This window comes from Notamacropus eugenii, chromosome 4, assembly GCF_028372415.1.
Source record: "Notamacropus eugenii isolate mMacEug1 chromosome 4, mMacEug1.pri_v2, whole genome shotgun sequence".
In the NCBI taxonomy this organism is placed as follows: domain Eukaryota; kingdom Metazoa; phylum Chordata; class Mammalia; order Diprotodontia; family Macropodidae; genus Notamacropus; species Notamacropus eugenii.
Window position 1 is genome coordinate 340551654 of NC_092875.1, and position 24238 is coordinate 340575891.

General features: G+C 38.9%; 1 protein-coding gene across 1 annotated transcript in view; it reads right to left on the bottom strand.

The window, feature by feature from the left end:
- The window catches only part of FHOD3 (formin homology 2 domain containing 3), a 707140-nt gene that overhangs the window by 44523 nt on the left and 638379 nt on the right, over positions 1–24238 (bottom strand). Inside the window, 4 exon segments of the mRNA XM_072599353.1 lie at positions 5980–6138; positions 18636–18935; positions 18937–19224; positions 19226–19524. Coding sequence (XP_072455454.1) covers positions 5980–6138; positions 18636–18935; positions 18937–19224; positions 19226–19524 — 1046 coding nt within the window.

Sequence of the window (24238 nt, forward strand, 5' to 3'; positions counted from 1 at the left end):
ATGCAAATAATGCCCCTGATGGTCAGGGGCTGTATCAGTTGGGTGAAAAAAAATAACATATAATGATTTAATACCTTACCAATAGCACACTGGGTATAGTGAAGGCTAAGACTCACATATAGGATCAGCTCTAAGCAGCACTGTTACATAAGATTAGACATCTTGTGATTCTATGAGTCTAAATTAAGTTTGTTTTTGGCAGTTTCCCATCTACTTTTTCTTTCTTTCTCCTTTCCCCTCCTTTATTCTTCTCAATCCCTTCTTATGGTGTTTGCTAATAAAATGGCTGAAGGCGTTACTCTTGTTGAATTTTAATAGAGAACTCTTGAAAACAAGAACAACAAAAAAGGTCTGGGAAAAAACCCTGGGAAAGATGCTATAATGGTAGGACTCCAGGCACTGTGATAGGTGATTTGAGTAATGATTTGGGGGAATTCTTGCACTATACAGACAGTGTACCTCAAGTGATGTCATGTTGCTTACCAACTATGGTGCCAACTTATACATAAATTAAATACACTTCCTTGTTCATCACAGTTTTTCTGGTTTTACTTTTTACATGTCATTAATACAACTATGGACTTTCTTGATCTACAAGTAACATGCTTTGCTGGCCAACTTATAATGCTACTCCTTTGCAGAAACATATGGTTTGCAAACAAGTGTTGAATTCAAATGCAGTTATTTTAAACCACTACTAGGAGGTTGCTAACCAGTTGTTTCAAAAATAAATAGCTAGCTGTTTGTATTAAATTAATTTTCAAAGTATCTGGCACATTGAATTTTACCTTCACTCCTCCTCCCTGCGCTCCTCCCTCCCCCAATGCTTTGCATTCAGTCAGATTCTATAACAAAATTTTGTCAGCGCCTCTGTAGGCAGGACTGGTTCTTTAGCAGACAGGACAAGCAATCCTTGATATTTTTATAGTGACGATGACTTGCTTTCTTTGTTCCTGCCTGAGAAAGTAATAACATATTCTTACTTTTGTTTTTTACTCTATGACTAATTTAAACCATTTGTTCAGTGCGGAAGATTTATGAGTCCACCATCTGCCAGTTGGTTTTATTTTATTTTTTACACATTACTGACAATAAAATTACATCAAGGCACAGGAGCATGGCAGGATAAAGTCACCTCCCATGAACTCATAGCTTTTTTTCTTTTCCAATTTAACAAACATTGATTAACAATGAAAAATTAAAATGGAATTTATTTTGTATATATTTTAATATATTTATTAACACACATATTACTTCTGCTGATATAAGCAGAGAATGTATGCTTTCTGATGGTGGGGACATTTTCATTATCATCTTTCTGTCCCCAATACCTATGATGTGTCTTAAACACAATAGGTTCTTTTTGAATGATTGTTAATAAATGTTAAATATCCAGTGCCCAATATATACGAAGAACTATATTAGGTTTAGAGGATCCAAAGAAAGATATGACATAGGGCTTGTTCTCAATGAGTTTGTAATCTAATCTACAGGTTTGGGTTTATTGTCCTGTGCTTATTATAATGAGATATTTGTTTCTACAGGAAAAAAATTATTGGGATCCATCACAGTCTATGTATTTCTACCTCAGAGCTACGTGAACCTTGCTTCTAAGAAAAGTAGGGAAGTAAAATTGTTGGTTTTGGCTACCCAGCTCACCTGGAGATGAAGTCATGACTACTAAGTATTTTGCTTGTTGAGTCTGGAAAAGAATCATAGAATGTTAGAGTTGGAAGAGACCCTAAGATCATATCATCCAACCCCTTCATCTTACTGATGAGGCAACCCCCATCAATACTTTTGGAAAAGAAAATAGTGACAGGCTTCTGTGGTCAAGGGGCCCAGAATTCTGGTGCTTTGGATTTCAGCTCTTTTGGCACATTGACATCAGTCCTGCCAGGATCTATGACTTCATCAGCCCAAAGGCTACTCCACCATTGCAGACATCAGTCCTTCTGCCCCATGAGTGGCCATGGCTCCAAAGACCATCATTTGATAGGCAATCTCCTAGAGATGTGAAGTTGCTTGTAAAGATCTGTCTGCATGCAACTATCAAAATTTTACAGGAGGGCATTAAATAGAAAAAAGGCTTTTCACTTGGCACTTAGTACAGTGACTGGCACATAGCAGGTGCTTAATAAAGGCTTGTTGACTCTAGGTGGTATAAAGGAGTAAGTCCAGCACTTGGCATCCAGGAGACCTGAGTACAAATTCTACCTCAACTGTTTATTAGTTTTACCACTCTAAGCAAATCACTTAACCTCTGTTAGACTCAGCTTCCTCATCTGTAAAATGGAGAGAATAATGGCACCTACCTTACAGAGTTGGTGAGAGGACAAGATGTGATAACATAGGTAAAACATTGCAAACTTTAAAGTTCTTTAGAAATAATTATAACTATTGTCATTATTATACTTCCATAAAATTATTATTACCTTAAATGAGTATCATTTATTGTCATTATTTTGTTTTTCTCAGGTATTTACTGCTTTATCCTCAAAAACTCTGTGAGGCATGTAGAGCAGGTATTATTATGCTTAATTTACCGATGAATCAACAGGCACAAAGAGGTTAAATAATTTGTTGAAAAGTCAGATTGCTAGTGATGAACATCACTAGGGCTCTTTCTGTGGGACTTGCTTGCCTTCATAGAAAATTCCTTAATTAGACCTCCTACTTTCTTACCCCTTTTCCCATATTTCACAGGTTATCAAGCAAAAAAAAAAAAATTCAATACCCACAGATTCCTGGGTTTCCTCCTTTCAGATAAGCATTGACCTGTGGATTAGCATCAGAAAGAAGAGATATGGGGCCTAAGAATTCGGCTGCTTCAGCTACAAGTCTCTTGTACTCATGCATGTAGGAGAGGATGGTATTCCTGTTTCCCACCATATGATGTGATCATGATGATCTTTTGATGTCACCTGATTTAACTATCCCCAAACAGACATGGCCCAAGAATTCTACAGCAATTAAATGGCAAGAAAAAAATGAATTCCCAACATTTAACTATAAAAATGAGAATGATATTAATCTGGAAATTTAAGACTATAATCTGGTTCATATGGGGGCTGCATCCCTTCCCACATTTTCTGAAGTCTAATATACTTAAGAAAAAGTAACTGGTGAATGTTTCCACAGTGACATTTAGTTGACTAGATGTTTTTGTTCAGTTTTTCATGATGATGCATGAATCCATGCCATTTGGCTGTTAAGAGACAACCCAGAATGGGATTAAGACAGCCTAGTAAGGCTCTGTTTAGAAACACAGATCATATATGCAGATCTGCTGAGTGTTAGTGTCATCCTGGAAAGCTAGAGAAGAGGAATGAAACTTAAATAGTCTGTTGCACTGTACACCAAGCCTGAGTGATTGCCAAGAAAGGAAGGAAGGAAGGATGGAGGGAAAGAGAGAATAAGGGAAAGAGGAGGGAAGGAAGAAAGAGAAAGAAAAGAGAAGGGAGAGAGGGAGGGATGGGGAAAGGAGGAAGGAAAGAAAGAAGGGAGGGAGAAAAGAAGGAAGGAAATGAAAAGAATGGAGAAAAGGAAAAAAAGACAAAGAAAGAAGGGAAGAAGGGAGGGAAGGAACAAGGAAATGAAAGAAGAAAGAAGGGGGGAAAGAGGACAGAAAAAATCCAAGCAGAAGAATTAGTTAAAGGCCCTTTGTGTACAAGTTGAAAATCTTTTTAGCAAAGTTTCATAGATATGTACTTATATTTTTCCAGCCCTGATTTCTCTCTTGAATAATAAATTAAATTAACCAGCCTGAGGGGAAGATGGCAAAAGATCATAGGATTAGGAGATGGAGGGAATTGTACATGCCACATAAGTCGACTTCATCACTTTACTGATAAGTAAACTGAGTCTCATAGATTTTAAGTGACTCGCTCAGGTCACACAGGGCAGAGCCGGTGTGTTTGAATTCTACTTCCTTGGCTTCAATTATAATAACACTTTCACTATTCCATTCTGACTCCAACTCCAGTTGGCTCCTGAAAGGTGTTTTTTCACAGAGATTAATCCTCATTATTTACTAGATAAGAGTTGAAAGAGTGGGCTCAGTTTAAAGTTTTCATATAGCTAGTCCTTCCATTGAACTTAAAAGGGGCTGTGCCTGAGAGGAGCTTTAGAGTTTAGAGAACACTTGTCTGCAATTAGTTTGGAAGGAAAAACCTACTTTTGAAGGGAGCCCCTCAGGTATAAATGCTTAAAAGGATCTTATTACTGGCAGTATTTGTGGCAGTGCTTTGGGGGAGGGTTTAATATATATTTACCAGGTCTAAAGAGATGGAGTAAGATGGGTTTACACTTGAAAAATAACTTTTAAGAAAACCTCTGGAAATTGAGTCAGACAAGTTGTTTTAAAAACTATCAGTTCAAATTAGTCAAAATAATCTCTCTAAAACACCAATTATTAATCATGTTTTTGAAAAATAAAGTATTAAAGCCACACTGAGATCAACTCTTTCTCTCTCCTTTTCCTCCCTTCCCTAAAGCATTCTGTGTGCAGATGTAAAATATAGTACCAGTCTTAGACAGAGTTATAAGGCACACTGACTTCTGAATTCTCCTTCCCACCTGACTGTTCCTTTACCTGCTTTTGCTTCCTCTGTCTTCATTCCTATTGTACCTTCACTCTGGTTTCTGGCTTCCCTTTGATCTAGCCCTGACCACACCGGGCAGGCAGTAAACAAGGCGGCCCACTTGTGAGGCTCACCTCTTTAAGCCTCAGTTTCCTGAGCTCAATGGTCCTCAGCTCTTTCAGCTCTAGGTCTATGCTCCTTTACAAATCTATGGGCTATGTGGCCATGATATATTCTTACCTTTATTTCATTACTGAAATGATTGGTTCAAATTGAGTCATATTTTAATGAAAGATGGTGAACAACAACAACAATTATTTAACATTTGCACAGTTTGTATTCTTTTGAAGTCCAAATATACAGTTTCTCATTTCAGTGCCTGTTTAAAAAAATGCCAGCTCACATATAAGATAGGAAAGGAGTGTGCCATAACAGAAGGGACCTGAGAGGCCACTGAATCCACCCCTCTCTTTTACTTTTTAGAAAACAGAGATGCAGGGTGGTTTTAATTTTAGTTATTCAGTCATTTCAGTTTTATCCGACTCTTTATGACCCCATCTGGGGTTTTCTGGGGAAAGATACTGGAGTGGTTTGTCATTTCCTTCCCCAGATCACTTTACAGATGGGAAAACTGAGGCAAACAGTGTGACTTGCCTAGGGTCACTCAGCTAGTAAATGTCTGAGGCCAGAGTTGAACTCTTGAAGATGAGTCTTCCTTACTCCAGACCCATCTTTCTGTCCACTACGCCACCTAGCTGCCTCTTAAAAAAAAAGCTAACATTTATGTAGCAATTAAAGACTAACAAAGAGTTTTGCATATATTAGCTCAGTGAATCCTAACAACAAACAAAAGAAAGAAGGGTGCTGTTATCAGCCTCATTTAAGGCTTTGGGACTTGCTCAGGGTCACCCAACTAGTAAGCGTCTGAAGCAGTAGTCAAACTCAGGTCTTTCAGACTCTTAAGTCCAGAACTCCATGTAATGCACCCAGGGAGTATATAGTTGAGATGAGATTCAAACTCAACATCTGTGATCCAAGTTCAGGACTCCTGTTCCATGACAATGTTAAGAGCAACCAAAAAGGTATTTCTGCAATATTTCTCATATATAATAAATGAATTTATTTATTTTTTTAGTTCAGACCTGTGATTTCAATGGTAGGGAACTCCTAGTGAAGAGACTCCTTCTACCAATGCAGATCTGTCAACTTAAGGACTAAGAGAGCTGCCTGGTGCTCTAAGAGAACAAATGAGTTGACTAGAGGCACTCAGCAAGCATATGTCAGAAGTGGGATGTGAACACGCATCTTTCCTGCATCTGAGGCTGACCCAAGCCATCATGCCTCTTCCACAATAAATATACCATCGTACAGGGTGAAGTATCATATTTTTTCTTACCTCAATGCCTTCTTTGTTTAAGGCATACTCATCGAAATTCAAAATGGCAATCTTGATTGTCCTTGGTGGGGGTAACACAGTCAGACCAATGTTAATAGCATTACTGCGCTTGGAGTCCAAAACGATGATTTCTTGTCGTTTTCCATCTGCAGCAGTTTTCTTAGTAAGAAAATAAAGGAAAAATTCAAGATTAACTCATAATCTTTGGTGCTGTGTGCCTTTCATCAAGGAACTGTTAAAAGCTAAGTCTCTCAACTTACTACACATTTAGGGAGGAAAACAAAGAGCTCAAAGCCAGGAGAGGGGAAAGCCTGGCGACTGACCAGTATGAAGAGATCAAGGAGTGAGAGTGGGGAGCAGTCCAAGCATGGGTCAGGCAATGGAACTTTGCAAGTCAGACATGTTACAAAATCAAATTGATTTTCCTTCAATGGGGGAAAGGGAATAATTTGTGATAGTTGAGAAGAAAATGGCAAGTTCTGTATTTCCAAAGCAGTACTAGTAACAAAATTAAAATATTCAAGGGTCCTCATGATGGGTATTGAGAAAAATGCTAGCATTTGCCTCATTTGGCTCTAGATTTTCAGGGGATTCACATTTTTGTTTGTTTTGAAGGCAATTGGGGTTAAGTGACTTGCCCAGAGTCACACAGCTAGTAAATATCTGAGGCTGGATTTGAACTCAGGTCCTCCTGACTCTACTAATCTATCCATTGCACCACCGAGCTGCCTGAAGAGGATTCACATTTTAAAAGTATATGGAAATATATAATTCGAGATTTTGAGCGCATGGTTTAAGAAAGCAGCCTTTCAGGATGAAAGCTAGTATTTCTAAGAAACTAAGGGCATTCCTGAGTAGCTGCACTACTCTTGAATGGAAAAGGAGAGGGATAGTAATATAGTACAGGCACAAGACAGGGAAGAGACAGAGACAAAAAAAGAAAAGGAAAGGAAGAGAAGGTGACCATAAGAGGCAGAGCAGAAATAAGGGGTCAGAGTGTACAAGTTGATGCTCCTAACTCTCTTGATTTTGCAAGGGGGTCACTCTGGAAACAGACCTACATAAACTTGGCTAATATTTCTTGTTGTCACTTGGTGCAAGTCCTCTCAGAGCTGGATTTTTGTCCTGTCTAGGACAAGCCCTTGGCCACTGGGCTGAAGGTTGATAATGGTAAGGAAGAAGGTTAGTGGTCGGGGGAAACAAAATCTGACCATACTCCAACTCTTATCTTAAGGCTGTCCCCAAACCTGAAGTCTAGGTGGTTTGGCATTAGAAGAACACTCTTTGGCATGACTTCCCCTTTGTGAGGAGCTGAATTTCCTTTATCCCTCAGTTCTTCTGGTATTTGAAGGTCTCCTCCCCACCTTGTTTATTCTAGAGAGGGGTAATCAACCCTGACACAGACAGAGCCAAATGCTCAGGAAAGCCTAGCTTGCAAGGACACCACAATAAAATTTCCATGACAGCATTATAACACGCCAATCAGGAGGCCATGGGTTAGCAAATGGAAAAAGGAAAAAAGAAGCTTTCTTGGTGCCACTACTGAGAACAGTTCTTAGTTCCCTTAAATGCCATTTTCCATTCCTACTCGACTGGGCACATTTAAATGAAGAAGGCTGATTTTGGGTTATTCCAAATGTGCTCGGGGGTAAGAGGTCAAATTACTTTTTTTCAGGAAGAAAAAGGTGAAAAGTATTTCTGTCTTTGGGAATTGCTAGGGCAACTGGGTTTTAAGAGGGTTAGAGAAGCTTTCCTGTGAAGTCTGGCTACCAGTGTACTAAAACAGTTAAATTCCAAAAGAAATGTGATTGTAGGCTATTCAGCTGGGACAAATTTGCCCCTTTTAAAATTTTTTTAAATTAAAATAAATTTAATTTTTTTAAAATTAAAAGAAATTTAAAGTGAAAAGAAATTCCTCTTGTTCATGGCATCACGTCTTCCACTTGAGACTCCATGTTTTTAATCATCTGCCCCCATATCATCCTGGCACTTCAAGACCAGGTCTGAGCTTCCATTTCACAGGACCATGGAATTTGGAGCAAGAAACTAAACCAAAACCAAACAAACAAAAACTTTAGCGATCACCTAGGCAGTGAGCTGGGGCCAGTAAGATACATGGAAGGAAATGGGAAAGGGGGTACAAGAGAGAAAAATGAGATGTTGATATGGCAATTAGCTGCTCTGTTCTCTGACACTATAAGCAGACAGTTCTTTTATATGGTGGGGTATTCATTCCAGGCCCTGCCTAAAGGCCTCTCAAGGGACCCATTTTCTCTAAAGGAAAGCCATTTCCTTGTCTGAATAACTGTAATTGTAAAGAGATTTTTTTTCCTAAATCTGCCCTCTGCAACCTCCAAGCATTGTTCCCAGTTCTTCTCTCTGGAGCAAAGAAGAAAAAATCTAATATCTCCATATGATAGCCCTTCAAATACTTGAAGACAGTCACTATGTCCAAGTTTCTCTTCACCAGACTAAATAAACATCCCCACTTCCTCCAAATTATTCTTGTATGGTACATCATAAGGTCTTTTCTCATCCTGGTCACAATTATCTGGATGCTCCCCAACTGATCAATGTGTTTTTAAAAAGTTGCTGCTGAGAACTAAACACACATTCCATCTGTGATCTATGTAGTAAGACCTTCCCTTCCCAAGTCCTGAATCCTATGCCTCTCTTAGTGCAGCCTAATTTTTGCCTTCTATGCACAATGTTGACTTGAAACACTAAGGGTACAATCCATGGCAGTACCAAACATTCCCCCCCCCCACCCCAGAACTCTTGTGTAACTTCATGAAGTTGACTTTTTGATCCTAAGTATAAGACTTTACATTTATCCCTAATGATTTTTATCATCTTATATTCTATCCATTGTTCCAGCTTGCAAAGATAGTGTTATATCTTCACCCTGATAGCTATCATGGTGGAATGGCAAGAAAGAGGGACTCTGAGTCAGTGAAATGTGAAGTTCCACCTCAGAGAAATAACAACATTGGGCAAGTCAAGAAATTCTCTATCCGCAGATTCTGAGGGGATTTGGTAGTTTTTTCACCAGTGAAACCACAGATCTGGTCCAAAAACAGACAACGACTCCTCCAACTGATACTGCACTTTAGAATCAACACAATGTTTCCTTCACAATTACCTGAGAAAGCAAGTAGTAAAAATATGCTCATTCACATCTTACATATGAGGAAAGAGGTTCAGGGTGCTCATGATCTGCTTAGAGTCATGCAGTTCATCAAGAGGCAGAGCCAGAAGTGGAATGCACTTTGCTCTATATCACAGTATCTCCCTTAAAATTTTTGTTTATTTATTTTAGTAGTAAGAAACAAGGAGTCTTCAGGAAGTCAGAGATAAGTTTAGGCAGTTAGACTATACAGTGGCCACCTGGTGTCTAGAAGACCAGAGTTCAAATCCAATTTCAGATACGTGATACGTTTATGACCCTGGGCAAGTCACTTAATCCTTGTTTGCCTCAGTTTTCTCATCTGTAAAATGGGGATAACAACACTTCTCTCCCAAGGTTGTTCTGAAGATAAAATATTTATAAAGAACTTTGCACACCTTAAAGCACTACATGAATGCTTGCTCTTAAAGGGTTGTTTTATTATTTTGAAAGCAAAAAGAAGCCTAAGTTTAGTCATCAAAGTAAGTGACTTTTACCTATCCCCAGTTCCTAGGTAGCAGTTATTTGACTTACAGGCATAGTATCCAGGAAGAACTACTTTTTTGGAGGGCATAATTTACAAATTCAGTCCTACTAAGTGACAGACTTGTCACATATAGGAACAGGAATATTTTATACAGCACATAGCACACAAACAGGATAATGAATTAGGGCCAGAAATATTAAGATTAGAGAAGCTACAAAATTAGAGTGGGTAGTGAAATGGGGAGACTTCAATCATTCCCATAGACTAGTGGAGTACCTCACAGGGAAGAAATGAAGGCATATGGGTTTAGATCAGATCAATCAATCATCACTTCTAAGAACAGAGAGTTTTAAGGTCAACAAGGAAAGGAAACATATTGGACTTAGATCTGAGAAGTTAACAAGAATCTTCCCTTCTGACCTCACATAGTACTTTATTTTAAAACTCTCTGATGCATTTATTTAATATTGTGAATTACAGATATCTGTATATTTTTGTTCTTTGATCTTCTACTAGACTGAAAATTCTGTGAGGATAGGGATTGTGTCATATCTAACCTTTGATCATGCTAAGCACCTAACACATGCTCTGCACACAGTAAGTGTTGAATAAATATTTGGTGAGTGGAATCGAACAGGAAATATTTGCGGGTAACTACCACTAATTAGGGATTATAATGTAATTAAATTCATAAACTCCCAGCATATTATAGAGCTACTCAATTTTAAACAATGGAACTTTAATTAATTTGGACACTGGTGTTAAAACATTTAGAGTTGGAAAGGCCCTTAGGAAAGGCCCATCAATCCACTTCCTTCATTTTATAGATGAGGACACTTTTCTAGCAAGGAAAGAATAGTAAAAATAGTAAATAAAACTCATGAAACTTGAAGACTACTTAAAAAAAAGACCTTATTGGAAGCTTGGGGGTGGCAGAGAGGGAAAAGGAAACGTGCTGAGAATTAAGAGCATCAAAAGCTCAAAAATAACATATCAAAACATTGAATAGTTAACTAGTAATTTTTAAAAAGGTTTTTCTTTTTAAATAAAAAGATTCCCCAAGTGAGAAGAGAAAATTCCTTGGTATGTGGCAAGATACATATTAGAAAACAGATAAATTAAAAATGAATTTAAAGAGTTGGCACCTACAAGGAACTCCAAAGCCCATAATAAAGGGATTTTTAGATGAGAATAACAGTGGCTCTTATTTGGATGGTGATTTCAAAGAGCATCAAGGGGCTTCTCACCTCATTCTTATGGTGTTAGAGGACTTGTCCTCCATGGAGATCATGGAGTTAGAGCTGAAAGTGACTTTAGAAACCATCAAGTCTAGTCTGCTCATTTTACAGGTAAGAGAACAAAGGCACAGAGAGGTTGAAGAACTTGCCCAGGGTTATATAGCTAGTCATTGTCTGAAACAGGAACTCTTATCTCTATCTCCAGATCCCTGCCAATTACATCAGAGGTTCTCAAAGTGTGGTATGGGAATCGCTGAGACTCCTTCAGAGCCTCTGAAAGATCAAAGATATGTTAACTTCTAATATGCTAATGTTAGCCCACATCAACTGTTCTTTGGGGGTATTCAACAATTTTTAAGAGTATAAAAAGGTCCAGAGACCAGAAAGATTGAGTTTGCATTGCACAGCACCATAGGCTTGAAATACCAACAGCGAAGAGAGAATTCTTTGCAGTCTTGAACGAGAGAAATGTTAAAGATGAGAAAGTCATCTTTGTGGTTTACAGGCTGGAGGTACTAAATTAAACAATGGCAAAAGCAGAGGTTTCTAACAAATTAGATGCAACCAAGTCACAGGGATTGGACATGCTTGGGGCTACATCTCAAAGCTTTTGAGTTTGCTGCCATGAAGGATAATCAGGACTTCCCACAAAATATTCTGTAATGTCAGTGGCGTCATGGGTTTTGGAATCACTGGTGTCTTTCAAGATTTAGCTCAGCCATCACTTTCTGCATGAAAAAGTAAAATGTATGATACTTCCAGTGATAACAATGAAAAGAATAATGGATTGAAGCCCAGATCTGGGGTTTACTGGAATCATCTAGGTCAGTTTCATTACCTCTCTGAGACTCAACTCCCTCCCTCAGGGGTAGTACTTAACCTTCATGGGACAGTTATAGGGAAAGCACTCTGCAAACCTTAACATGGGAGATAAATCTGAATTACCAGTGCATTTAGTTTTCCTTTTGCTTCTTACACCAGGGTTCTGAGTAGGTAAAAAAAAAAGCTTCTTCTCTGCCTAAGAGATGAAATTCCAAGAAGGAGTTATCATTATGATAATGGGAAGCAAGTAGGAGTAACTTGGGGAGGGGGGTAGAAGGGAAGAAAGCAACTGCCCCTCCCAAAAGTAGTATTTCTTTTATTTCAAAACTTTCACTCTGACTTTCCTTTTTAATCTCCCAGTTTCCTATACTTCTATGCCCCATCTTCCTCTCTGGACTCAGTTTCTTGTACCACTCTATTTCTATCACTGAAGAGATTGAGATTGTAGCACAGGTCCCATTTTTAAGATTCCTCCCACTTCTGAAATTCAGGTAGGTATTTCTAGGTAAAGGATGGTGCCTGGTAGAAGCAGCACAGGCATTATGGGGAGGCTTACTTCAGGTTTGGACAGCTCGGGGAAGCAGATTTGTAACACTCATACCTGTATGTGGAGATGGACTAGACTAGAGTACTTCCCATGGGGTTAGACATGGGTACTTATGCTTCTTGAACAGGTAAACATGCTCTGGTCCCTTACTAAAGAACATGGGAGATCAGCAGCTCTTGGTTGATCCTCATGTACCCCTGTGATTGACTAGGGGCTGTGCCAAGGGGAACTGGTGCCTTAGCCAAGAGGCTACCTTGGAAGAGGCTTGACACCATCTCTCCTCACTTCTTATAGCCCAAAGGATAGATGACTCTTTATCCCTTACTCATCTTTGCTCTTTGACACATGCACCAGTCATGAGGATACTTGAGGACTAACCAGGAGCTGAGCATATTCTTTAGCAAAGGGCCAAACAAAGTATGTGTCCTAAGCCAAAGCATCCATAACTCCATGGTGGTGGTGGTGGGATTCCAGCCCACCTCCTCCTACCTACCCTACCCCCACTCATATAAACATTTTATTTAAACATACTCTGGCTGGTTTGCCTATAAGCTGGGAATTAGATAGTCTCCTTTAAGGAGAAGGTAGTGGTTTCATTTCTCTCCAGTTAATGCTGCCAGCGGTGGAGGAAGAAGTGTGAGAAAGGGAAATTTACTAGCCATAGATTGGGACTTGGATTTACCTTGTATCTTAGCACAAGGTGTTCTTTGGGAGTCAAAACTCTGCATTTCCTTTGTCCTCTTACCTTCTGCTCATCCTCATCCCTTTCTTCCAACTCCACAAGTCTTGGATTGTACCCATTTAAATCCCCCACAAGAAAAAATAGAGTTAATAACTCTGAAGTTTGAGCCAGAAAATCTGGGTTCAAATCCCAGTTTTGCCACTTAATAGGGACAGTAAGTCCTTTGAGCATTTAAGTCCCTGAAACCCTGAAGGTTAAATGACTTGTTCAGAATTGAGGGGCCAGTATGTATCAGAGGAAGGACCTGAATTTTAGGCATCCTGAGTGTGAAACTGACTCTGTCCACTCCATCACCCTGCCTCTCATAATTAATTCTACGTAATATAATAGGATCGGAGGAGTAACTGATCTGTGATTTCCCCTGGCATGGGAGTCCATCACAAGGAAACTCCCTCCAAATTCTGGTCAGCACCCTCTTTGCTCTCTTAGAGAGCTGCCTACAGGAAGGAGAGGTAAAATCACCAGCCCTGGGTCACACAGTCAGTATACGTCACGTATAACTTGAACCCAGGCCTCCTATTCTCTATCCACTTATATACCACAATGCCTCTACACAGCACAATAATATAAAGGAATAACAGGATATAAAGACAAGTTTTATTCAAAACTTTAAATATGGAAATATTGTATAAAATATTTGAAATCTACACTTTTCTTTAGCTAACTAGCTAACTTTAGCTAACTAGCAACACAAATGCTAGTTTCCCAGGTAATGGTGAGAACAGCTTGCTGTTTTTATTCAATAAGAGAAAATCTATAAAACACTGTTTAGATAAATTTTTTCTGCACATTCAGTTATTCTTAATATTGAAGGACTTTAAGATCTGCCACCCAAGTTCATGTTAAATTACTGATGAGGGGATTTCTATTTGTCATGCAACTGAGTCCTAGGTTCTAACTGTAATGTCATCAGTACCAGACAGCGCTTATCCCAGACCCAGTAATACACAGTTTCTTCTCATCTACTTTCATTTGAGGTCTGTCTCCTTTGGGACATGGAACAGCTAAGCAGTATCAATCAAACTCAGAATTCTAAACTATACTTTAGACCAGCAGTAGAGGTGCAAAATAATGAAACCCAGGATATTGTTCATATCTTTTTGCAGAGAAAAAAAGTTCCATAGAATGTTGGAGGGGGAAGGGGCCTTGGAGATTTTTTATTTGAAGACTCTCATTTGACAAATGGGGGAACTGAGGCTTAGCAGTGAAGTGATTTGCTCAAGGTTCCAGGGCATTACCCAAGTCTCCTGATCCCTCACCCCTCAGCCCTAAATTCTTTCCATCACACTAGCTTGTTTTAAAGTAAGCTTACATTCTTGCTCTTTTTCCGCTCTCTGTCTCTCATTCCCCCCTCTAATATCTAAATTGACAAGACAAGAGGCAATATGTAGGTCCATGTTCCATAAGCCATTCAGACAGAAAATTACAAGGGACATCTTTGTTTTCATATTAGTTCTATTAAATCATCATCATAATCTTTAATCTGGCAAATCAGTTTCCTTCTTTACTGAGGTGGGGAACAGGTGGGGAGGGAGACATTGCTTTTATGATTATAATCATATCCCTGTGACTCTCTCTTGGTGTAAGTTTTGTGTCCTAAACTACAAATGACTCACTTGTGTTATATGCTGCCACATGAAGTCTATTTCATTTTATTTTTGTACACTCTATTGTGTTTAATAAAAAACTTTTTGTGGGCCAGAATTAGGAAGTGGCTGTTTATAGCTATGTTTTATGGAAATCACAGTTAAGGATTAGAAACAGAAGTAGAATTGGTCACATCTGTATCAAATAACATAAGCCCCCCAAAAATGGAGTCAACTTTTTTTTCATTTTAATGCATATTAACTTTAAAATAAATTTCATTTAATTTTAATTTTATTTTTGTTTCCCATGCCCTTAATTAGCACCTACCCATCTTGGCTATATCAAAAAGTAGTGAGCTCTGTGTTTTTATTTCTAATTGTGGAACATCTTGGAATGAGTTTCAGAAAATTTTTATATTTTACCTTACAATGTTCTATATATTACCTTAATCTTATATTTCTATTCTAGAGCTGAGATATAGAATATGATCTTAGATTAGAGGCACTGAATCATAGTGTTAGAAGGAATCTCAGAGTTCAAGTAGCCAAACCACCACCTAAAGCATCAATCTGCTCTATGCTGATGAGCTCATCTTTATTGGAAATATAACTTCAACCCAGCCACTTTTTAAGATACATTTAGTACTGATAACTCTTTTCCTGACCTGTCCTACTAAAAGCCATGTCCTAATGAGTACAAGAATGCAGAGCATTTATATGGGCCACAAACTTATGGTTTCCTGGGGAAGACATTTACTCATGCTTCTTCCTTTTAAAAAAACAAATAAAGTGTTATGTTTCCTCACTGCCAAATGGTTACTTCTCTCTCCTCTTCTCTACCCTTTGCCAAAGGTAGCTTCTTCCCAGGAACATCCATTGGCAATTAGCAATCCTTGTTTTCACTAGCTAAACCATCTTCCCCACCCTCAGGAGTCCAGAGGGACTTAATCCCCTTAACAAAAAAGACATTTTCTGTAAAACTTGGACTCAGTCAAAAGGCCGCATCCAAGGATCTAGAAGGGCACATGTGGCCTCCACCCCTGCAGCCTGGACCAATGGGAATCTAATGGATCTAATGAAGCAATGGGAATCTAATTGGCACAACAGAAAAACACCATCTAGATGAAAGCCATGCTGATTAAGTTAGTGTAAGAAGGCCAAAATTTTCAGTTTGATCTCAGTAATAATCAGTTCATTTTTAAGAATTAAAAAAATTTTCTATAGCCACAGATGTATTCTTATTCCTAGTCAGTTATCTTTTAAATAGCCACTTAGAACTGGGTGAAAAAGTGGGGGTGCTTTGTCACTGTTTCTAGACAAACTTGAATCACCATGACATTGATGATGGGTCACTGCTACCATCTTTACATAAACCACTTGATGTACATAATCAAAATTGTGTCTTTGGTTATTTGAATGTGCAGGGCTGCCTCTTTGATAGGAGTTTTTCTTCATTATCTCCCAGAAGCCTCTACAAAATTCCTCCTCTTATCGATACTTCATGGTGGTTTGTAGAAGACAACAGAACCTCAAAAACTAGAACAGCAGAGGGAAAACCTTGGCAGGTTTTGCCAAACCAGAAAGGCTTCAAGTATAGCTCTGGTTAAAGAGTAAGTCTGCTCTCCAAAGACTGGCCTAGGTAAGTATGGAGGGACTTATCACTAGTTAGCTGGCATAAAGGTGATGAATTCTTTGGTCATGGCAACCATCCTGCCAACATGGCTCTCTAGACAAGAGATAGATAGCATTTCTGCTGAAGAAAACTCCCTTTCGGGAAAATCAATTACATTTTTACACGGAGTTCTTCACTGATATGGAACAAAAGTGGGTAATGTAGAATAGATTAGTTGGGTTTTCAATCTGTGTGTATGTATGCATGTGTGTGTGTGTGCATGTGTGTGACAGGAAGAGGCATTTAGGGGAGGTGGCATTTGATAAAAGAAAAACTTATGAACCAACTAAAGCCAATAACAATTGGCTATCTATATCAAACTGTAAGGTGGATTTGAAATGAGTTGTGGGAAGTCATAACTCAATATATGCCTATATTCTCTGTACCATAAGCACCTTAACTCTGAGAATTGATTTACTTTCAAATAGAGCAGATTTCCCATACTGGTTGACTGGGAAGTCCAAATGGGTTGACTGCAGACCTGTACCTTCTATAGTAGCTCTGTGTTTTACTAGCATTCTAATCCTTAAGTTGTACAGGCAGTAGTGCGGCAGGTCGTTTCAGCTCACCACAGGAAATCCCAATGAGGAATAAAGATGAGAGAGAAGGGATTGTTGGCAGCTCCTGGCCATGTGCCTGGGAAGCAAGCCTGGCCCTTTACCTCATTGCTCATGGATTTTCAGCACTCCGCCCAATCAGTCATGAGCATTCAGCTGAATGCTACAAGAAGTTTAGCGATCCTGATAGAGAATAGGAGTTCAGTGCTCTACTCCCCTTACATAGCTACTTAGGGCCACTTACTCAGGGTAATATACAATAACCAAATGATCAACCCCTTCCATTCCAACACTTTCTTCTTCCTCCCCTTGCCAAAGCATGGAATTTATGAAGATAAACACTACATACAAAATATAATTGTGTATGTTTCAGTTTTTCTATTTCCTTTGTGTTTGACCCTTATGGGAGTCTGTGTCCATGGGGTAACATGGGATAGTTTTGCTCATTTGATGAATATAGTCATTGAAAGTGGTGATATATAGCAAAAGAAGAAGGAAGAATGGGTTAATGAAGACAAAATTTGACATTTGTAGATGGCAGTGTACTTGATAAAAGTGCTTCCACAAATCTTATTTCATTAAAAGGGAAAAGCAATTGTAAGTGGTGACAAAGGACATTTTGCAGTTTAAATACAATTTTAGTGGATGTGATAATTAAGGAAATATTTTCAAGACTGCAATATACACTGACTAAAAGTTTTTGGCCTGCTTTTAAAGATGAGAAACCTACCTGAGTGTCCAAGCTAGGATTTTATTTTAATGCAATGAACAATCAGAAATATGTTATTAAGTCTATACTGGAGAATTTTTTTCCGTAGTACCCTATGTTAATTTTTACTTTGCATGCATGTACCTTATAGGGAGCTATCTTATTTTCAGTAACTTGGAAGATGAAGTGTAATTCATATATGCAATACTTCAGTTAAGGGCTAAAACATTCAGGTGTAAACCAAAAACTTCAATCAATCAGCGCACTGCACATACTGTCTATTCCATCCAAAACATAGAAAGATTAGGTTATTTAGAAAGGTCCATATTTTTGGCATTCTGTAAACTTATTCAAGGGATTACTTGAAGAAATTCACTAGAAAGATGATATGTATCTTCTTTTGTAGGCACTGAGTTGCATCCCATAGTCAACTCCCAAACTGTCTAACGTTAAATTAGGATTGCTGGATCACTATATTCATTGACTGGATAATGCCATTTCTGGGCAGCTAGGTGGCACAGTGGATAGAGTGCTGGGCCTGGAGTCAAGAAGCCTCCTCTCCCTGAGTTCAAATATGGCTTCAGACACTTACTCTGGGCAAGTCACTTAACTCTGTTTGCCTCAGTTTCTCACTTGTAAAATGAACTGGAGAAAGAAATGGCAAACCACTCCTGTATCTTTGCCAAGAAAACCCCAAATGGGGTTACAAAGAGTCAGATATAACTGAAACAACTGAACAACGACAATGTTATTTCCAGCATGTCAGTAGTTTTTAATTCTCTAACTGGCTAACATGAATGCTACCTGGCTAATATTTTTAAATAATTCTTCCTTCTTCCAAGCTCTGACCACCTGAGTTCTTAGATGGCCATTTTGGTTCATATTCACTGACTACCTCCTACATCATCCAGGCCACAGCAATGAAAATGGAGCTAAAGAACAAGAATCATTAAATTTGTATCAGAGCTGGGAATGATAAATTAATAATTCAAATCATAATAGATATATGGCTCCTATTGAATGCATAAGGCAGCATAAATGTATTTTGTGAGCTACAGAGCTCTATGGTCTTACCAAATGATGAACAGAAATGCCACAAATTAAAGGAACAAGCTAGATGTACGTGGTACCTTTGTGACAGACAGTTCCTTGGATTTAGACTCAAAGAGGTGCTCCAGTTTGGAAGTATCCACTTTTATGGGTTCCAGTTTCGACCACAGGAATTCTCTGCAGCGTTTGTTTTTACACTGCCACTCAAATGGCCGCACCTCATTCCAAAAGAGACGGATGGTTTTCTTCTTCTTTGTGAATGCTGGCTGACCCCTAGGAACCTGGGGCCACCCTAAACCCTGAGGAGTGCCAAACATTGGGGGAGGAGCCAATAAATTAGCAGGGGCTGGAGTTGGAGATGAGCAATCAAAAAGAGGGGGGAGGGGGAGGTGGAGGCAAACACAAAAAGGAAGGTGGAGGTGGAGGAGGAGGAATAAGCGAGTCCCTAGGACCCCAATCCATGTCCAAAACGTCTATATCATCCTCATCTCCCAAGTCCGTAAAGTCCATTTCTTTGATTTTCAGTTCCCTGGGATTTGCCATGAGCTGATCCCAAATATAGTCCGACTCCTTCTTTGGTTGTGCTTGTGTCTTTTCAGAGACCTGTTCACCAATTCCTGTCTCTGATGATGCTGTGCCCTTTGTGAGCTCACCACTGTTGAACTTCTGCAGCAAAGGCTTTCACGCTACCCTGGTTATCTAAATTTTCAATCTCCATCTTTTTGACATTCTCATCTTTAGCCTGTGTGTTAGCCTGGAGAACAGAGATTCTACTGGCTACACAGGTGACGGACTCCTCATCTTCTTCTGTCCTCTTCCTCTCCTCCCCCTTCTCTGGTTCTTTCTCCTCTTCATCCTTGGGTTTTTTATTATGGGCATACAACATGTCCAGCATAAACCGCTTGTTGTTGAGAATGTTGCTACACTGCTCATTTACCCCAGCATCCTGAATGGTCTGTGACCATAGACCTGAAATTATACAAGCATAATTAATGGAAAACGTAGAAAAAGCATAATTAATGAAAAAAAATTTTAAAAAGAGGGGATCCAAATCAACAAGAGCAGATGGTAATGGACATGAACAAAACTGATGATTTTTTGGCAGGTTACAAATTTGGAAAATCAACACCTGTATATATATCCCGATGGTTCTCTCAGAAACATGATGCTTTTGTACACAGCTACTTCTAGATAACTGCTTCTCTACTGGGCAGTTGGCAGAAATCTCCTCTTTGTCTCCAACATCCTACAACTTGATCCCTCTGCCAATCACACATTCATGAGATGAATCTGTTTTGAGGACCTCTGTCTCTAAAGAGGCAATTCATTGTTTTCCTTGAATGACCATGACAAGTGGATCCCTGCTTTGAGTCTCCCATGATCTTTCTTTAATGATAATATATATTCTATTCTTTTCTTTTATTCTCTATAGAATCAGCCTCAGAGTTCAGAGATTTAAGTTAAGATTAGAGTCTTTGCGGTTGACTCTCTAGGGATAGGGTCCTTGAGTATCCCTAATGAAGCAAGGGCTCTCTGGACAGTTTCTATGGGATACCTAGTCTCTCTTAGTAGAGTAGGGAAATCATGGATGGCTCTAGATAAGGGGTGGTGAAACCTGTGGCCTTCTAGGTCCTCAAGTAAGACCCTTTGACTGAATCCAAACTTCACAGAGCAAATCCTTTTAACATAAGGATTTGTTCTGTAAAATTGGATTCAGTTAAAAGGCCGTATCCAAGGACCTAGAAGGCCACATATGCCCTCAAGGCCACAGGTTCTCCACCCCTGCTCTAGACATTTCTACTTTGCCACCAGCATGCAAAGACCGTAGCCAAAGGACCTTATTCTATTGTTTTTTGATCCAAACTTATGAAGCATTTAATTCAAAAAGTCATACTCTAACCCACCCAAGAAAAATGAAGGTCTTCAGTGTGGATACATTTTCTAAAATATACTCTTGTTCCATGTTTCGAGAATTCCTGTTCAGTTTCACAAATTAAATAAATTTAAGAAACAAACATATTAAGAGATGAGCAGCCTATTTGAAATGGAACGGAAACTAAATCAAAATGAATCTTTCATGGCTCTGAACAGCTCTCTTGTTCTTCTATTATGTTGACGATGTTTGGATTTTCTCACATGGGTAAGAAGACCAAATGGTGCAATATTTTAAACTCTGGATTTCTCTGCTTACTTTTCTACCACTGTCATGAAATTTATATTACACAAGACCCCAAAGAAGAACCAATATGAATGTAAGAGCAAAAGAAGAAATCATAAAGTAAGAAAAACAAAGATGAGTTTCTTTCAAGTTTTAAATTCTTTTCCCCCTTTAAATGAACATATAATCTGTGGAAACACTGACCTGCTAAGGACAACTAGATTTTCTCTGAATTCCTCTTATAGGTTTAGAATCACAGGGAAGTGTGTCTGTAGGCACCGAATGAGAGGACTGCCAGAGCCGATTATTCCAATTCACCCCAGCTTGTTTGGATAAGCAGCAAGACTTCTCAGAGCCCAGTAATAACAGACTGCAGTAAAGCAGGAGGCATCCGATTATACCATAAAAGTATAGACAGAGCCACAGCTTGTGAATAATTAGTAGCATTTGTTGATCTTCTGTTCTTGCTAAGAAGGCACTCACTTGTGATTGAGAGCTGAGACTCTGCTTTGGGAAAGTTATCCATATTTGGAAGAATGTTGAATAACCTGAGCCACATGAGTTCATTGGCTTACTTTACTAATCCAACTAGTTGATATATTTTGGGACTGCTAAACGGGGTAATGATGACTAGCTGTTAAAGCATAATAAACAAAACATGATGCGGGCAACATGAAGAAAGTTTGGATACAGAGCGTGTGTGCCTACAACCCTGTACACAGTATCAGAGCAAGCAGTGGAGAAGACTCTAGCTAACCTGACTTGGAATAAAATTCAACTTAGCATTAGCGTGGTGTCATACCTTGCACTAATTCTACTGCAGACTCCTGCAACTCCATAAATAGAAGACTGGAGTAAAAGGCAACGAACATCCCTGAGATGCAAACATATCACACATTTCTCCTCTGTCACTCCGTCATGGCTGCCAAGACTATGGACAATATATCCCAACACTGCCTTTTGCCCAGGCAAATAATAAGGGAAAATGGACATCTTAATTAGTCAGCCTGACTGTTAACTGTCATCATCTATGTAGTCTTTCTCATTTATATAAAAACAAGGTAATTCTGGAGCTAAAGAGCTGCTGCCACAGGAGTCTGCTGAGTGATCCTCACAAGGTTTTTTGAGGCCACTACTCCAGAGAATCCAGCTTTAAAGAATTTGTATGTCTTCTGGATGAGAACCTTTTAAAAAAATATTTCAAGGATCTGTGACTCCACCATCAGGTACACTCCCTCATCAGTGTGATTTAGGTCATCAGGAAAGAGTGCTCTCAAGTTTGGGGGAACACATCAAAAGCTGCTGGCCATTCCTCTGGAGATGAGCATCTCTCTGAGCTCCATGGGACTGATCCTTAGAGCTCAGGCATGTAGTTTGCTGCTCAGGAAACACTGAGGGCAAATTAGCTTAAAATATACATTAATCAGCTGATCACATGGCATGTGACCCCAAATGGATTTACTTTAAAAGAGTAATAATAGGCAACTTTTTAAAAGACTATCATTTTAACTTCAGGAATTTAACATCCTTTAAGTACTAAAGGGACAGCAAAGAGCTCTATTTATGAGTTAATAAGTGACACCATATTCACCATTACAGGCAGTTTTTACAGCATTTGCAAATTGTTTTTAACCTTATACTTAGAAATCTAAATGTGGCATATTCTTGTAAATCCCATGATAAAAACTTCAATATTTTTAAAAATCAAACCCATACTTTCAGTGTTCTATTTTTCACTTTGTGCAAAAATTCTTCTCCCAGCAGTGGAAAGAGTTAGATTGTGTATGATCCCCAAAGGGAGTAATTCCAAAATTAAAATGGTGTAGTCTAAATGAGGGAAATGGCCTCAATCAAATCTTAGGAAATTCAGCATGCAATATAATACAAGGAGCAGGTGGTGTGGCATCAGAAGATCTGGGTTTGGATTCTGCCTCTCCTACTGACAATATATATGACCTTGGGCAAATCACTTAGCCTCAGTTTCCTCAACTGTAAAATGGGAAGACTAATGTTCATACTATTTCTTTCCCAAGATTGTTAAGGGGATCAAATGGGATTCCATATGTAAAGTACTTTATAACACTACAGCACCATGTTGAGTTATGATCAGCCATTGCTTTTTCCATCGGAACACTGACCACAATGGTTCAGCTTTGGAATTCAAAGACTGCAGAGGTATTTGCAGGGTCTCATCGATGTGGGAACTGTTTCTGCTAATTCAGATCACAGTGGCCCAGCCCATGTGACTTGTCCATGTACTGCCATAAAAGCATCAAGGGGGTGCATTCATAGGACCTGTCTTGCTTTCTCTCTACTTTGTAAGGATACCAGCTTGTCTCTTCCTCTAGATAACCAATCTTCTTTGGTGAGAAGGGGTGAACCAGACCTGTGACTTTACTGATTATAGAAACTAGCAATGAGGAAACTGCCTCTACCAATGCAGACTGGCACCTGCTTTGTACCTAATAATCTGAGAGTGTTTCCTTGGGTACTGAGAGGGTAAATGACTTATTATGGGTTACAGAGCCAGATTGTGTCAGAGGCAGGACTAGAACCAGAGCTTCCTCAATCCAGACCAGAACTCTGACTACTAGGTAACACTGCCTAGCAATTGTTTTTTACCCTAGAAAAAAGACAAATTAAGGATTTTAAGAAAAAATATTAAATTTCACAACACAATGTAATCAAACCCATGCCATCATTGTGTTACGATGTTTTAGTGCTATCAGCATTTGCTAAGTACTTACTATGTGCCAAAAACTATGGAAGGTGCTAGGGACACATAGACAAAAATTAAATTATAAAACTGTGAATTTATTGGTAACAAAGAAATAACTACATAGCTCTTACTGTACCCTGGGAAAGAAAACCTTCTTCTTGTCTCACAAAAGAGAGAGAAGGTGGTGAGAAAATAGCTTCTTTTACAAGATTAACGATTATCACAATGTGATAATCCAACCAGCCTGGTGAAGTATGCCTCCCTCCCGCCCTCCTTTCTTCTTTTCTTACTTCTCTCCCTCCTCTCCTTTTTTCTTTTGTTCTCTCTCTTTCTCTCCTATCCTTGATACCTTTCTCCCTTTCTTCTTCCCTTCTTTCCTTCCTTCTCTTTCCTTTCTTCCTTCTCTCTCTCTTTCCTTCCCTCTCTTTCCTTTCTTCCCTTTTCTATACTCAAATCTGTGATTTCCTGAGTGTAGGGAATTCCCAGTGAAGAAGCCCTTTCTTATGGACACACCTGAGGTACTAAGTAGTTAAGTGACTTGCTCAAAGTTACATTATATGTGAGAGATGGGCCCAGGACTTTTTGATTTCAAAGCCTACCTTTGAAAAAAAATAATAGAATTTTAAGGACTGCAGTAAAATCAACCACTAAGTCAATGAAGTATAATGCTTATTTCTTAAGAGAAACTACCTGATCCTTTAATTATCAGCAAGTTCAAAGAATTTCTGAATTCAGCTCTATGGTAAAGTCTACTACCATATGCTACAGAAGGATAAAGGGTACTGGACTTAGAGTCAGAAAGGCCT